At 36.2% G+C, this 17259-nt stretch overlaps 1 protein-coding gene and 1 long non-coding RNA gene across 2 annotated transcripts in view; one reads left to right on the forward strand and one right to left on the reverse strand.

The window, feature by feature from the left end:
• Positions 1–9005, reverse strand: part of LOC132015051 (uncharacterized) — a 68027-nt gene extending 59022 nt beyond the window's left edge. The window contains exon 1 of the long non-coding RNA XR_009403532.1: positions 8955–9005. This is a non-coding gene — a long non-coding RNA (uncharacterized LOC132015051). The remainder of the gene's footprint in view (positions 1–8954) is intronic.
• A 1132-nt stretch (positions 9006–10137) lies between these two features.
• MEOX2 (mesenchyme homeobox 2) overlaps positions 10138–17259 on the forward strand; it is a 63981-nt gene continuing 56859 nt past the window's right edge. Inside the window, exon 1 of the mRNA XM_059396758.1 lies at positions 10138–11582. Coding sequence (XP_059252741.1) covers positions 11069–11582 — 514 coding nt within the window. The 5' untranslated portion in view covers positions 10138–11068. The remainder of the gene's footprint in view (positions 11583–17259) is intronic.

Genomic DNA, 17259 nt, shown 5'->3' on the forward strand with positions numbered 1-17259 from the left:
GAAAGTAATGTGGCTCAAATATTTGCCTCAGGAATTGGCCTCTCAAATGAATTAATTGACCAAGGAAACACAAATATGGCATTTCAGCACCATTTTTATTGGACTGATTGTATATATTAAAGATGAGTGGCTTTTTACTTTGTGTCCCTAGAATCCTTTATTTCTTTGTAGGTGCCACACACATATACCTGTGGTAGGTGAAGAGAAAACACTAGACAGGTGGTACCAGGTCTCCTTTACCTGTATTTGTTATAATTGCTGTGCTTTCAATTGTCACTTTACAGAGCTGTATTTCCGTAAATGAGTTTCCTTTTTTTAAAAGAGAATTTATCTGATAATTAAGATTTACTGCTCTAGAAAGTTTTCAGATCTTTATGTGAAATTATCTTGTTATATACATCACCACAAAATCTTTCAGGATCTAGGAAAAGATTCAGTTCTGAAAAAAATGGATTTGGGTCAACATAGTAAGAGCTAGCATTCATAGATATCTACAATGGCTATCTCAGATTATTCAGGTATAGATGATATTGGTGATATAGGAGTATCTGGACATCACCCATATAACAATTAGCTTTTAGCATAATTTACATATACCAAATATTTGAATCAAGCATAAGTTAAGTACATAGATACTACATTTTAAGTTCTAGGTATTACTTTTTTAAGGGATATTGTTTCATTGCTATTATGTCTTTTTGTTTGGAGGTAAGGAAATTACATATTTCGACAGAATTTGGAGTAGGCTTAATTCAGTTGTTACTATACTACTAAAAATGTCTTATTAAAGAAGTGTTCATTACCTCTGAAACAAATGTTAGATCCAGTAAAGCCTAAAATAAAAGGTGCCAAATAAATTCATTCCAAGGTACTATAATTAAGCAGTGTCATGTAGCCTTTTTCTTATTAATAGTTCTTTTGGCCATAATGAAGAGTCTTTGTCACTCATTCCAGTACAAGTTTTATATGATGAAAAGGGTTTTTTTAAACCGTATTTTGAAGGAAATAGAAAAATCAGGTGATAAATGTACAGCCTGAATATATGATCATTATTTACAAAATGTTGAGATAATTAAGGTGCAGTTATCATTAGCATATTTTAATCTGACAAACACTTATGGAATTTTGTTCTAGGATAAGATGTCATGAGATATTATTAGAGTGTTAATTGGGGGAAAATGGAATGAATGTCTAGATAAAAGTAATACTTCCAAGTTTTCTTACAGGGACTCCTTTTTAGACAGTACAAGATCTTCAAGACTGATGATAATGAAAATTGTCAAAATAATATGTCTTTTATAGTTATACTTAATAGACAGGTTGATTTGCATGTTTATATCATTTGTCAGTGTGAAACTATAGAAACAAATATCTTTATTTAGAGATGAGGAAACCTAGGTACAAAAAAGTTAATCTTACCATGATCAAAATGCTATTAAGTGACAAAAACAAAACATAACTCAGGGTATCATCTTCAGAGTCTGTGCTGTGAACTATTACATAATGGACAGTATTGATTGAAAATAACAATATCTGATAGTGAATGAATTTCATTTACACAGAGATTTGTGTCACAGTATGACTGTAGATATTTGAAGGCAAATTCCCCCAAAGAATTTGAACCTTTCTCCTTACATATGGCATGAATGTTCTGATTCCAATGAAAATTAGGAATAGATTGCTGCTCTAGAGCAAAAATTAAAGCAAAAAATAAAAAAAGCAAAACTGACGTGGGGCTGAGCATTTATCAGTTTTTCTTTGCAGTTATAGTACAGATACACTTTTCTGATAGCTTCATGGGTACTAGAGCCTAATGATAAAGTGAAACATGCAGACGTAAGTGCCCTGTTGAGTATAATTATTGAGTGTTTGTGCCAGATATTTTGCTGGAAAGCACCAACATAAGATGCCAAGAAGACTCCAGGGATATATTGTTTAGTGGTGTGAATTGGGCCTATTAGGGACAAATTGAAGTTTGCTGACTCTTGATGCGGCAGAAACGTTTACTGCTCGCAAAATAGTCATGTGCTTTAGAATATGTAGCAGGCCCCTTATAAGTGTATCAGGCTTGGTTCTGGCCTACAGGCTATTGACATGTATCACATCTCCATCAAAGTATGTAAGACCATGGGTATAACCCTCCACATCTCTTTTCCCTTGCCGTGATATTTTGGAGAAACATGCTGAGATTACTAATTCACAAAATTACTTTCTAAATGGAGAGCCAACTGTCTTGTTTCAGAATTTGTAGGAATAAGAACTAAACTCTTGTTAAGGTTTAAGATAGAGAGGTTAACCCATTGTGACCACATCATCTAGTCCATCATGGATAATACACTTGGCTCTTCTTCCTTTGTAAAGATTATTGCTAAATTAACTCTTTCAAGCTTATCAACAGTTAGTTAATAATGATGCTCCTGATGCACAAAGGAATAGCTGAGGGTCTCCAAATAGGATGTTTTGCCACTTCAGGAATTTCCTGTGTTTCCTTGAGATTTTGTTTGGGAGGTTTCTATGTGTGGTACCACATTGTGAAACTCCTAATCAGGGGGTCAAGAGGATCAACTTACAGAGATATTTCAGACCCTACATCATTTTGATATATAGATATATAATTTGGTACCTATTTGCAAGGGGCTGGGGTATGAGAAAAATTTTAGTGGCATCTTCTAGATCAATGCTATCCAAGAGAAATACAGTGCAAGTCACATATGTAATTTTAAATGTTCTAGTGGCTATATTTAAGAACTAGAAAATTAACTTCAGTAACGTACTTTATTTAGTCCAGTGTACCCAATAGTTAATTGCAATCAGTATAAAAGCCTGTTAATTTCAAGTCTTTGAAATCATGTGAATTAATTTCATGTGAAGTCTTTTAAAGCATAACTTAATTTGGTTAAGTTACATTTCAAATGCTCAACACCCACATAATGATGTATTCAACACTGTAGCTCTAGATGCATCTAAAATTTATTCCATGTTTTGTTAGGCATCTTTTAGGTACACTCACAATATTGTCATATTTGTTCATTTTAATATTCTTTTACATTAGTAAATAAGTGAATGCACTCATAGAGTTAGAAGGTGACAGAACTAAGGTTAAAACCAGTTCTCCCTCCTGCCTCTGGAGCTAGAGCAGTGTGCAGGACAAGTAGGGTAACATGGGGAGTCCTGTGTAATCCAAGTAAGAAGGATGAGGGTGGGTTCTTCTAACTTGAGCAACTGATTTGGCAGTGATGCTGTTTATACAGAGGCTGACATGAGCTTTCTAATCTGAAGTGGGATTTAGCAGTTTTCGATCACTGGAAATGCCTGTACAGTGCAAGTAATCTTACCCACTTTTTTGTTTTAACCATATCTATATTACGTTTGGTCACAAATGCCGGATGATCATGGCATCTGCTAACTATTTTTTTTAATGAGTCTAAATAAAGAACTACATATGGATTGCCAAGTCTTTAACATTACAGAAAGAGGAACACCAACATCTAGTTCAACAACCTCAGATATACAGAATGTAACATTTACTAGATTTTGTGTGCTTCTTTATGTCTTTCAAAAAGATACTCATTCAACTTTGTCACCACACATAAAACAGTGGAGATTTTTAGTTTGTGTTTGTCTTTGGGCTTGAAAGAACAATTCCAGGTGTTGCCACCTGGGCTTCTGCTTTGGCAAAATCTTTCAGATGATGATATGCTACGTACTTTGGAAAATCTGATCTTAAAAATCAAAGGGACTCAGGTTTTTACTCTGATCAAATCATATTTTCACTTGAACAGTATAGGATACAAGATTTGCCTAAGAACAAAACTTGGAGGTACCCAGGCAATTTATAAACTATGGACAGGTAATGATGGTCCACAGATGAGAACTGCTATGGAAAAAAAAAAATGTAACAATTATCCTGCAAACTCATAATTGTGCCATTTTTATTTCTCTGCATTTACTACATCAGGGAAATAGTAAAGTTGTTTTCAATAAGTAGAGGTGTGACTGTATTTGATTATGGGTGAAATTGATTTAAATTGACTTTGCTGTGTCTCCACAGAAACATTAACCTCACTGTAACCAGCACACATCATCATCTGCTGCTGTAGATGACTACAGATGCTCTAAATTAGAGAGAAGAACTGTCAGGTGTCCCATTACTGTGTAGCCTACTTTCAAGATCAGTAGTAGGTTTTACTGTATTTTATCATAAAGTGTTCCAAGATTGTTTTGACTTTTTTAGTCATAGCTCTGTTTCCGTATTCATTATTTATCCCTCTAGAATCCATCGTTAGAAATATGGAGTTGGACCAAGGTGGTTCCTGCCTCTCTGAGATTATTAGGCAAGGGTCCTGCAAAATGAATAGGCCAAGTAGGAGGGAAGAATCTTCTGCAGTCACTGTGTTGAAGAAGTTGCATCTAGTATTTTATACATTCTTACCTAATACAGAGAAAGCTTCACTTTGATCATAGGTCTCCTTAGTTGGTGGAAACTACTGTTAGCTGGTGGTATAAATAATTGCCTTGGGACACCTGGGTGGCTCAGTTGGTTGGACGGCTGCCTTCGGCTCAGGTCATGATCCCGGAGTCCCGGGATCGAGTCCCGCATCGGGCTCCCAGCTGCATGGGGAGTCTGCTTCTTCCTCTGACCTTTTCCTCGCTCATGCTCTCTCTCACTGTCTCTCTCTCTCAAATAAATAAATAAAATCTTAAAAAAAATAATAATTGCCTTATGCTGGGCCCTTGGGCTCAGAACTAATATTCCTTCTGAGTTCCGGTTAGTGTTTGGTTCTGTTGCAATCCCTTGTATTTTGAAGTGCTCAAAAGATGCAGTTGGCCCAATAGTTTTTTTTTTCTTTTTTCTCAGCCACTGAAACCTTTTAAAAACTAGTTTTTTTTCCCCATATTCTGTTACACCAACTTTACAGAAATCATTCTCTGAAAATAAATAGAATTTAGAAAAACAATTGACTACAGTGAGTTTCAGGTTACAGATTTGTAAGACAAGAAGGCAGTGATTCAGAATTTCAGACACTCAGCTTGCACATGTCCAGGCATTGACCCCACCTTACCTAACTTTCACATTATGCAATGTGATTACTTGAAACTATTTCTCAGAATAACAGTATTTTGCTAGTATTTCTTTTATCAAAAACATATACGGCATATATGTATATAAGTATATATATATTAAATATATATATATATATATTTAAACATAAACCTACATGATTACTTTTTTAAAAATTCTACTTAAACTAAAACTTGTACCTGGGATCCTTTTACCATTATCATAAGTGTATGTGGCTTGTGAATTACATATTTGTATTATCAAATACAGAATTATTTTTCACATATTTCAGCTTGTCTTATTTCTCTTTTCATCTACTAAACACCTTCTTCTGGTTTTCGATTGGCCTATTTTAGTGCTTCTGTCATTTTAATTCCTTAGTCAAGTGAAACATAAGCAGATAGTTGTCATTTAACCATTTTCAATGTCACTTTGATCCATTTTCATGTGGCCATCTCCTTGTATAAAGATATTCTATATTCTCAAAATCCTTTATAAATCTGAGCTTATCAAATTACTAATATTAAACCCTTAAAATATTTTATTATAAGAGAGCATGTGTTTTGTCTTAACTTTCTATTTTGTTTGGTACACAAATACACATTTTTCCTTTATTCCTACAAACAAAAGTGTTGATATCAAAGGCAGCTGGTGTTTCTTTGCTGAGTCAGAATCATATAAAACTAGAGTGTGCCATTAAATATTTTGGGAGAGCTATACCAACACAGCTAAAACACAGAGATTTTTTAGTGATTCAAATCATAAACCCAAGCTCAAAACGAAAGAACCACTTTAAAAATAAAATATGCTACAAATTGATGAAGCATGAAAAATAAAAACACATAAGAATAACCTACCATAGTGCCAGAATTACATTAGTCATGTTAAACTCTTCAAGTTGGAAAATTTAAAACAGAAGACTAAGGTTTTACCTATAAGTTTCGATTGAATTTTTTTCCCTCCGAGATTTATGAACTTGTTCTAAACTCGGTCCACTTAAAAGTATAACGTTGCTTTTTATGGCATAGGAGAAATAATTGGTTTATTTCCCTTAACTTGTAGATAGAAATTTAATGCTTATGAATTTGATGGTATAGAATATATAATGTAATATATAGCATTTCATTATGGAACTGTCTTACATTAGGGTGCCTATGCTTCTTACAGGTAGATATGTCAGGGGGGCAGTTTGAGATGCATACATGTATCAACAAAAAGGTGAATGCAAATGAAAATGTAGAAACTGAATGTAATTATTTCCCATGTGCATTATAAGGAAAGTGTTGAAAATTCTGATTTTGAAACAGGTGGACAAAAGGAGGTTCATTTAGAAATTTTTGAAACTTGAGAAGGTAGTCATGTCATTGTCTCTTAATTTTAACACTCCCCACATACACACAAAAGGATAATTAGAATTTCGTAAAATGTATGTGTTAAGGAATTGGAGTAATGAAAGATTGCATGTCTTTTGAACTTTTTGTTAAATTTTATAAATTTAATCAGTCAAAATCTGTATTTCATGCTAGATTTCTGAACATTATTTACTATGTGATACTTGAAGAAAATCACCAATTTCTGAAAGAAATCATAAAACTATATGTAAGAAGAGACAGAAGTTAGGAAAACAGTATATTGGGTATTACTTTACACTTTTTTTAAGTAATGTGTAGGTATTCATTTAGTAATGTAGAAACATAATTAAACTTTATTGTGAAAGCACCAATTAGTGTTATGTGAAAATAGCAACTTATTTTAAAATTCAGTAACAGTATACAGAATCACCAAATAACATTTACTGGCCATAGCAAAATTGCTCTTGAATTATTACCATGCATAATTCCTGGAGAAAGTCAGTTCCTTAGTTTTAAAATATGGATTGCATCATAAATCACATAAATTACCATTGGCTATTTAGCATTTTTTAATAAATTTCCAAATTTTTTAATTTCAGAGTATCAATTGAGGGACATAATTTATTTCTTGGAGAAATGTAGCAAAAAAATATTTTTTTGCACAACAAAACTTTGAGAGACAAATCCCAATTTTGGCTTAATTTTCCATACTTAAATTCATATATCATGAGTATATGCTACCAAGATAAGTTTGTCTGACTGATAAAATACAAGACAAAGTTCATAATATCTTTAGCTTAAAGATCATATTTAATTTTAAATATTTTTCCCATCATATCTCATGTCACAAATGTACAGAGGAATAGCAGCATCATGATTCTTAAAATTTAAAGAAATTCTTTAGGTTGGTTAATTTAGGCCCTTTAAAATAAAATAATCTTAATTTTTAAAAAATCTCTGCTTTTACTATTGAATATCATTTTGCTAAGCAAGAGGAATAATAGATGTACACATTTATCAAATTTAATGAGCCTAACACATACTTAAAATAATTTTATGTTTTCTAGAAAAGACTAGCAGCTTACATTATTCATATATTCAGGCTCGTGTTATAATGCACTGTTTGGTATCAAAACCCTGCATGAAATACTGGTATTAATAGAATGTTTTTCAGGAAAATAGAAGTATATTAAAAACATAGGATAAACACCATTTATAGTTTAAAATGAAAGCTATTAAAAAGTCTGTAATTTTGTAATTTTTACTATGTTTCATAATAAAATTAGCCATTAAGTGTAAAAAGGCATCTCTCACATATTGGGATATTAGATGTGGACACTCAAGTAGCAATTATAGGGAATGTTAGGGCTTTTTCTTGTTAGGACATTTTAAATTCTTTTCCTATGGCCTAGAAAATAAAATTTAGTATTTTTTTCTTATTTCAAATATCCTAAGAAATGAAAATTTTGAAAAAAATTTTGAAAAGAAAACTTATATTTTGAATAATATATATTTGGAAATTCAGAGAAAATGAAGTAATATTTAATTCTGGATTGCATCAAGACCATTTTTGTTTCTTCCTTGAATTGCACTTTTTCAGATAGCGTTTTTCATGTATTATGCATTCTATTAAAAATCTAGACTTCATCATTTTTATTGATATTGTGTATTTTGGGTCTTCAATTAAAAGACCTTTTCTGCTAGCTTTGCTTTAGTTGTGTACCTTTCAAAGAGATTCCTTCTTTTTTTAATCTTTTCTATCTTTTCTTTCCCTGTCTTTTAGCCTCATAGTTCTAGGAGGCTGACTGAGACAGGTTGTAGAGAAATTTCTGGACATGTTGTTAACATCTGACACAGTAAGTGAGAAAAAAACCAGCACAATCACAGGGCAAGTTTAAGGAGAACTGACAGCTCCTGGAGATGAAAAGTTTGTGTTTGCTAGTTGCTAGTTACCTGGTTAAATTCAAATCCATTCATTTCTCAGTTACTTGCTCCCTCTAAACCACTGTAATGCAAACCAAAAGGGAACCTTTATGGATGTTTTGTTGATCTCTGTAGATCGAGTGTATCTTTTGTTAGCCTTGTCTGACATTTTCCACAATGCTTTTAGTAGACAGCATTATATTATGTAAATATTTCTGGTTACTGTTTATGGAGATGGTTGCCTAAATTTCTCTTTGGATAAAGCCTTTAATGCATTCACCCATAATCCCTATAGAGGAGTTACTCAAGTTTGGGAAGTTTAGTGTTGCTCTTTGTACTTCAACTTTTAATATCAGAGCACATATTGAAACCATAAACACAATGAAAATTCAAAAAATATTCCGACCATATTAGAAGAATATACCCCCCTCCTTTTTTTATCCTTAAAGAGCCAAGGGCGTGGGGAGTGGCAGGAAGAAACTTTCTTAAGATCTAAGCCCTGGACGCCATCCTGGGAGTGCTTAAAACCCTTAGAAACGTGCAACCTGAAGAACACCCCCTTTCGAAGTCTAAAACAATATTAGATTCCCAAAACGTATCGGCAAAGAAAGTCTTACCGTCAAACGCTTGCAGCAGGTTCCAGCTCAGACCCAGACTGAAAAGCTGAGCAGCTGGTGAACAAAAGTTTTAGCTTTTTTTTTTTTTTTTTTAACGAAGTCTGCAAAACTAATTTCCCTCAAAATAGGGCTCAATTTCCGTTAAAGAAAGCAGCGCTTACAAATCTCAGAATTCCTGATCACCCCCACCCCATCCCACCTCAAAGCAATGGAAAACAATTCAAACTTTCACACGAATGTAAAGGTTTATTGAGAGGCCACTCTCCTGCAGTAGGGCTTAATAGACAGGGGAGATAGGCTGAAACCTGAGGGACTGGTTGAGGCAAAGGTTCTGCCTTGGGGAACACTTCTCAAAGATTAATCAATACTTTTTCCTAATTCAAACCAGATGGCTGGCCCAGTTTGCTGTCCTCATTAATCCCATTAACAACTTCAAAGACCTGGTCCCCAACCTCTGGACTCGTGAGACAATGAAAATAACGGGGTTACACTGCTGGTGGCATGTTTGGGGTCCTGGGCAGCATAGGTGAGAGACCGTTTTTCTGATACCACATGTCCCAGGCAAGACTTGACTGTTCCTGTAGTTCATTACATGCAGCTTGCTTGCCGTGTGTAAAGGACTCTGCCCCTAGCAGTGTCACCCCTCAAGCAAGTGGCAGTATTAAAACCCAGCCGCTGTTCATACTGATTCACCGGTGGCAAGTTTTCTAACTCATTTTGTATGATGCAAGAGTGTAACCAGGGAGATCTGAAGCAGCACCCATGTTTAGTGAACTTTGGGGGATACTGAAGTGTTAATATTTCCCAGTAAATGGAACCGTGGTGGTAGGCAGAGAGGCAGAAGAGGTGCCATTAGCTGATTTAATTTTGAGCTGAAGAGAGGGTGAATTTCTGAAGGGAGATGAGGGGACATGGGCTAGCTCCTGAGGTTTGGAAAGACTAGAAATGTGCTTGCAGTGTACACATCACATGTGACCAGAAGGATATCGCTTTGGGTTTTCCTGACCGAAAAGTCTTGGGTTGACAAATGGCTAGTTTGACGTGGACCAGGCGAGCAAGGGAAAGGACATTGTGCAAAGCAGGAAGGGCACATTTAGAAAGCCAGAGGAGCCCATCTGACACCACAGGTGAGGATGCCAGCCTCTCTGGACATCTGCAACTGTCGCCGCCCCCAGGCTTTTGTCCCACCCACCCCACCAGGTCTGTCCCTTTTGGGCGCAGAGAATGGCCCTTTCCTACCCGCGGGCACTTCCCAGAAACCTCGGATGCCAGGTCCGAGCCCGTTAGCAGCTCACCCCGAGAAAACAGCTGCAAAAAGCTAGACGCGCCACTGAGCCCAGGGCACGAGTTGATGTGGAGTTTGAAAAACTTGTCTGAGCGCGCGCCAAACTCTGATCTTTTTTAACCTTAATCCTACTTCCCCTTTCGTGCTCCTCAAAAGCTAGGCGAAACCCTAGCTTTCCTGCAGGTGACAGTGCCCAAGTGGCACTGACAAGACAACTTTCTTAAGAGAAGTGAGCGGGTCGGACACTGGGTGCGGGGTTGGGGCTGGCGTGCACGGAGGAGCACAGTGGCCGACGGGGCCCGGAGAGGAGAGTCGCTGTCCGCCCGGGCGCGGGTTGAAGCGCCAGGCGCGCCGCTTGCAGCCTCGGCTGCTGGCGAGGGCGGGCGGGCGTGGACGCCCAGCGTACGTCCAGCCCGAGATAGGAAGTGGAACTGGGAGCGCGTGGCGCAGACTGAGCGGGAGTTTTGGAGGGAGTTTGCATGTGGTCAGCTCCGGGCTGCTAAGCCAGCCCCCAGCTCACATTACACTCTATTTATAACCTCTCAGAGCCGTTTCCCCCTGAAAGCCGTTCTCTGGGACCACCTTCTTTTGGCTTTAACCTCTCCTACTCTTGACATCTGAGTAGCTCGAAGGGAAGCTTCTCCAGGTCCGAGTGTTTATACGTAAAGGAGACTGGCCGCTAGGGCTCAGGACCGGGATTATCCAGGCTCTGCAGAAACGGCGGCTATTTAGGAGGGGGAAAACACGATTTCCAGTGAAAAGTGACAGAGGTTGGTAGCGTTTGGAACCACCGTGAAGTCTTCTGCCTGGAACCCGAGACTTGCATGCTATGGAACACCCGCTCTTTGGCTGCCTGCGCAGCCCTCACGCCACCGCGCAAGGCTTGCACCCGTTTTCCCAGTCCTCTCTCGCCCTCCATGGAAGATCTGACCATATGTCCTACCCTGAGCTCTCCACTTCTTCCTCGTCTTGCATAATCGCGGGATACCCCAACGAGGAGGGCATGTTTGCCAGCCAGCATCACAGGGGGCACCACCATCACCACCATCACCATCACCACCACCACCAGCAGCAGCAGCACCAAGCTCTGCAAACCAACTGGCACCTTCCGCAGATGTCCTCCCCCCCGAGTGCGGCTCGTCACAGCCTCTGCCTCCAGCCGGATTCGGGAGGGCCCCCGGAGCTGGGGAGCAGCCCGCCGGTCCTGTGTTCCAATTCTTCCAGTTTGGGCTCCAGCACCCCGACCGGGGCCGCGTGCGCGCCAGGGGACTACGGCCGCCAGACGCTGTCACCCGCAGAGGCGGAGAAGAGAAGTGGCGGCAAAAGAAAAAGCGATAGCTCAGGTAAGGGCGCACCGGGTACCGTCGGCGAAAGGGGGCGGGGAGATGATGGAGAAGATTCTCGCACTGTAGTGAGGCAGCAGGGAATACGGTATATGTCTTGCTGTCTCTGGCTCCCCGCCGCCAAATTCCGTGGGGCTGCTTTGGTCCTGTTATTTGGGGGCACGTGTTTCTCCAAGGGCAACACTGTAGCCAACAGCGCTAAGCTCTCCAAGGTTCAAACTAGTTTACCAGAGGGTTAAGAAAAAAGGACAAGTGACAGTATGTGAAATCGATTGCGAAGCGTGACCTTCCATCTGAGCGGTGAGGAGGGGAGTGCACCCTGGGATGCAGCGTCCGCTGGGCGTGCGTGCGGGTGCCGCTCCTTGACTTTTCCCTTGCAAGTTCCCCACTCGGAGTGGCTCGATTTTTCCCATCGTTAACTGGATTTCCAAATTATTGCACAATGTTTGGAACTTGCAGTGGAACTTGGCAGAGCGTATGAGGGGAAAAAAAAAGTTTTACGTTTTTTAAAAAAAATTATTATTCTGATTTCAGAGTTCTTTAAATAGGACCCTATTCCAAATGGTAAAAATTTCCCTTTCTTGGGGAGGAAGACAATCTAGGAATTCGGAGGATTTTCAGGAATGTATCAAAGAATGGTAAATAAATACATGTTCAGACTCTTGAAGAAAAACGATTTTTTTTAAGAAAAACGATTTTTAATAGTAGTTGTATTCGTGTGGTGCTAATCTAAACAGAGAATCTGAGTTTCAGAAGTGGAAAGTAAAATATCCTTCGAGTCAGTTTTATTGAAGGCAATATTTGGAAACAAGCAGCAGCCGGCGTAGTGCTGGTTCTCTACGTGCTAGAGGCTGGTATGCGAGGGTGCACGCAGGAGGCGCTGATCTTCGTGGGGATAACTTGAGTAGCCACGCAAAAGGGAACCTTACCAAACGCAGATGCTTGAGAGCCCAGAGTGCCAAGTAAACTGTAGCAATCCCGAGAAACTAGTTTTTCGGGGAGCTCCTTAAAGCCCTAATCAATCTGTATCATCATGACATTGTTAAAAGAAACTACAATTAAGAGAGTTGTGCGTTTGTTTTCTGTAGCTATAGCGTATCCTGCGTTCCGTCTTTTAGGAAAGTGTCATTTTTACAATACAGTATTTACGTATTTTTCTTCCTTTGCGGAATTGGTTTAGCAGTCCTAGAAGGTAACTACAGAGATTGATGTGAAGGATTGAAAAATGTTTGTTGTTCACAATGCTTTAGGTAAGAGCCCACATAAATGGCAATGATTGAGCTTCACTGATTTCATGTACCTTTGCAGCAGTGGTATCAGTTGTTCTTTAGCGTTAGTATGAGATGGATTCCTCTATCACAAATTTAAAATCTACTTTTACTTTCCAAGGTCAGGGGTGAACTTTTAATGCTCCATCACAAATTAGTTAATATCTAATGAAGTTGCCAGCAGTATCATTCATTTTTAATGGTTTTTACTAACCATACATGAAACTCTCTTAAGACAGAGTTGAAAGGTTAATCGTAGCCAAAAGTTTTCCATCTTAATTTCTTTAAAAAAAAAAAAAACACTTTTAAAAATACAATTTTCATTTCCTGAGCTCAGCATTTGATATCAATGTAACTTTTATGGAAGCAGATCCCAGTTCAGGTTGGTCAGTCCATTTTTGCAATCAACAGAGGCTCTTACTGTTCATTTTACTTTTTGCAGTGAAAAACCTGTGATGGACTATTCTTTTTGCTTCTGAACGGAATCAGTGTCCCTAAGCTTCTTAGGGTAAACCGAATTTTCATATAGGCACATATTATTTTGGTTCAGGGGAAACAAAAAAAGTGGGATCCAAGAACTGCTTCCCTTAAATTATTTTGATAGCAAGTTTCTTAAGGAAACTGGTTATTCTAATAGTACTATCGTTTGGTGGGAAATATCCATAAAACAAAGTAAGTTTATATTTACATGATGAAACTAATTAGAATACTGGGACATCAGCTACATATAGTCTTAATCCATTAGATCTTGAGTGGGAAATACAATTAGCCATCACCAAGGATAGAATCACTGGGGAGTTAGATTGAGTGTTTTCTATTCATGATGGGATATTTTGAAAGAACTTTTTGACTAACTAAAAGGAAATATCACAATGGGTTCCGGTTAAATATATGTGTACTCTTAAATATAATTTGGCAATCTCACTATTTGAGTTAATATTGTTAGATCTTTACATAGATTTAGATTCAAGATATCTTTCTCTTGTGATGTTTCAGTTGGTCTTCCATACTAATGTTTACACTTACTTCATTTCATAGTATTATAAGGGCAACCTGATCTAGCGGGAACTAAAGCAATGTAGAAAAGCATATAATTCTGGCATATTATTAACACATGAATCTCTCCTTGCTTACTGCACTGTTTTAATATTTCAATATTTCCAAAAAATTACATTAATTTCTGAACTCTCAAAAGTTTAAAATTGTATTTGACGGAAGTCATATCATGCTTAGTAGAGTTTACTTATATTTTGTTAGGAAGTTTATAATTACTATGTACTTATGATTGAAAGTAAATATAGTACATAAATCCCAGATAAAGTCAGAACCAGAATTATTTATCGTTACATATAATACTCAGATTATCTGTGTATGTGTACGTGTGCATGGCCCTGTGAAATTCAAAGAATTTTAAGCAACAGAAAATATTGAAAAATGTCCCAAATTTTTATCCATGGTAATGATGCTAAAGCTACAATGTGTAACATTTTCTAGTATGCCTTTACATGTATTTCTCCTCCCAAACACACACATATGCAAATCAAGAAGCCTAAGGGTCTAGAAACAAATATTTATGGACTTTGGGCTTCCATTATAGTTTATTGACAATTGAAAATAGCCAAGTTTAATGGAAAATCACACTGTTATTTTTATACGTGTTAAACATTTTTGGAACTTTGAACCTGCTATGCTTTCCAGCATTATTAGCAAAGCCAACATCTGCGACATCTTCAAAGGAACTCTTAAAAATCAAAACTTTACAACTGCACTTAAAGCAATCTATACAAAGCAGGTGATTCTGAAAAAAATGTCTGTAAATAGTGTGAATTACTTGGCTTCAATTACATGTGATTGTTCTTCAAGCAAAGTAGTAATAGGTGTAAACTGTCCAGATTTAGCTAAAATAACCAAAACAGATTAGTCAATCTAACTTTAGTTTTTATGCAGGTAAAATACAGTATAAACATGTGAATATTTCTTATTCAAATTAGTTTAATGAATGTAAGTGTACACTTTATAAAAAAATCAAAATTACATTAAAAAGGAAGGAAGTGGTTCGGGAATGTGGATTTTACAAGGTTTTGAATAATATTAGATTCTTATAAAATTACAAATATTTATGGCTACAATATCATAAAATACTTGTTGTCAATTATATTTGTCTATATGCTTGGCTATGCAGAATGACAAACAAGTATTACCATAATAAGCTGGAACTTAAATACAGAGGAATTTCTTCTCCACTGTAACTCTAATATTACATTGTAATTTTTTCTAGGTATTTCAATCATGTTTTCTGAAAGGAAAAAAATACTTTATTATTCATCTCTGTGTTACTGGATTAGGACTTTTCAGCATTTGCTTTAGAATTTAAAAAAAGAGTACTGGATCTTGATAATTATAGAGGACTACTGAACAAATTAAATATCTCAAATCTATGGAATAAAAAAAATGACAGTTAAGTCTTTTTCTTGGAGTGGTAGATCAATTTTAGGTGTGAACATTTTTAAATGGTGACCTGACATAAAAAAAAATTCTAAGTACCATTGACCTACATGAGTGTTTTCAAATGATTACACTCAAAAAAGTCAAGAGCAGCAGTCTTTTTAGAATTAAGGCGCTTTATTGTTGAAAGTTAGCAATGAATGGAAGGAAGAATGCAAATAAAAACAGAATTAGTTTTTAAGATCTTTGTAAATGTCTTTATTTATAGTTCCTCTGGAAAGGAAAAGCATTAAATACAAGGCATGGCTCGGCTAAAACTTTCATTTTGGTGGAAAACCCCGTAATAAATATTTAAAATTTTAAGCTTACTTTATAGTAGCTATCAATGGAAACCATTATGTTGACACCCCATAAGCTGATCTCTACTAATAAACTGAAAAAAACGTTTTAAGTATTACCCTGTTTTTCCTCTGTGCGATGTGAAAACATCGATCCTTCATCACAACATTGGTATTTATAATAACATAGTGTTTATTATAAGACCTCTAATAAGTTAATTTTAAACAAAAATGAAATCACAAATGTGGATAAACTTTTTCATCAGATTCAGAGATATTTGGGAAACTAATTCCATATTTAATAGAAAAATTAACTTTTTTTCATTTGAGAAATAATTTGTGGATGAACTAATAGCTGAATAATGTAAAATTCACCACATATAAATCTATTTCATATATGTGGCCTGGTATTGGTGCCAATTTTATTCATTTGCTATAGTTAAGATACACACACACACACACACACACACACACACACACACACATATATATATATATATATATATATATATATATATATATATACTGGGCAATTTTATTAACTATATTAAAAATGGCAGCCAGAAACAAAGATGTGAAGACTTTTTAGATTTTCATTTCAAATGGGAAAGACCAATATAATACAATAATATATCCTGGCTTTTAGGAATTTTTCATTTAAGTAGTTTATTTATAAAATTTCAGAACATGGCTCTTTTCTAAGCATTCTATAATGATTATAAACATCTATAAATGATATATGCTAAGGATGGGAAATTATTAGAAGACAAAATATTTTCAGCAATTCCTTACTTAATATTTGTTGAATTAATAGTTGTAGGTGATTTATCTCTCTCAATTTTTTGTATTTTTGTTATAATGTTTTTTATGATAATAAGACATTTTCTGGGAATGTATATTAGCACATGAAGTGAGACTATCAGGAGTAGCATTTTTTCCACCTTGATTGAAATCATAAAATAAGAAGGGTTAATTCTTGAGTGCCCAGTTAAATTACATTTCCTGCATTATGGTACTGGTGACTGATTCTAGAGGTTAAAATAAAAATAAAACTTTAAAAGGATGAAATACAAACCAGGACCAAAGTCCACAAGTTAGAAATTGAGGTAGGTATGATGTATTTCCTCTTTAATGTATTTACGAAATAAAACACCTTTTATTGTCACAGCTTATTTTTCTGGATTATGTGTTTTAGTCATTAAGGTGCCTTAGTTATCAATGACAGTCTTTCTTTCTGTAAAGAAAATGAAGCACTAACAACTTTCCTATTTTTGTTATGATGCTCTTACAATTGTTTGTTGGAACAGCTGTATTAAACTGAAACCTCTCAGTAGGGATGGAGGAACACAGTCAAGAGAAGTTACTTGTAACACTCTATCATAGTCATCGGTGAGGTTCAAAATCCAACTGGCGAAAACCTTGCAGAGTATTTTATTGCTCGCATGGAGTAAAACGTACAACGGTAAAGGTCATTTAGGTCTCAGCCTTCAATTTGCCATTACCAATGTTGAAGCAGAATTAATTTAAATCTAATGTCCTTTTCTCTGATGGTTTTCATTTACATTATAAAAGTGTAGGGCATTTATTTGCCCATAAGAAATTGTGTTAGTATTTTAAGATACAAAA

Source organism: Mustela nigripes, chromosome 4, assembly GCF_022355385.1.
Source record: "Mustela nigripes isolate SB6536 chromosome 4, MUSNIG.SB6536, whole genome shotgun sequence".
Classification (NCBI taxonomy): Eukaryota; Metazoa; Chordata; class Mammalia; order Carnivora; family Mustelidae; genus Mustela; species Mustela nigripes.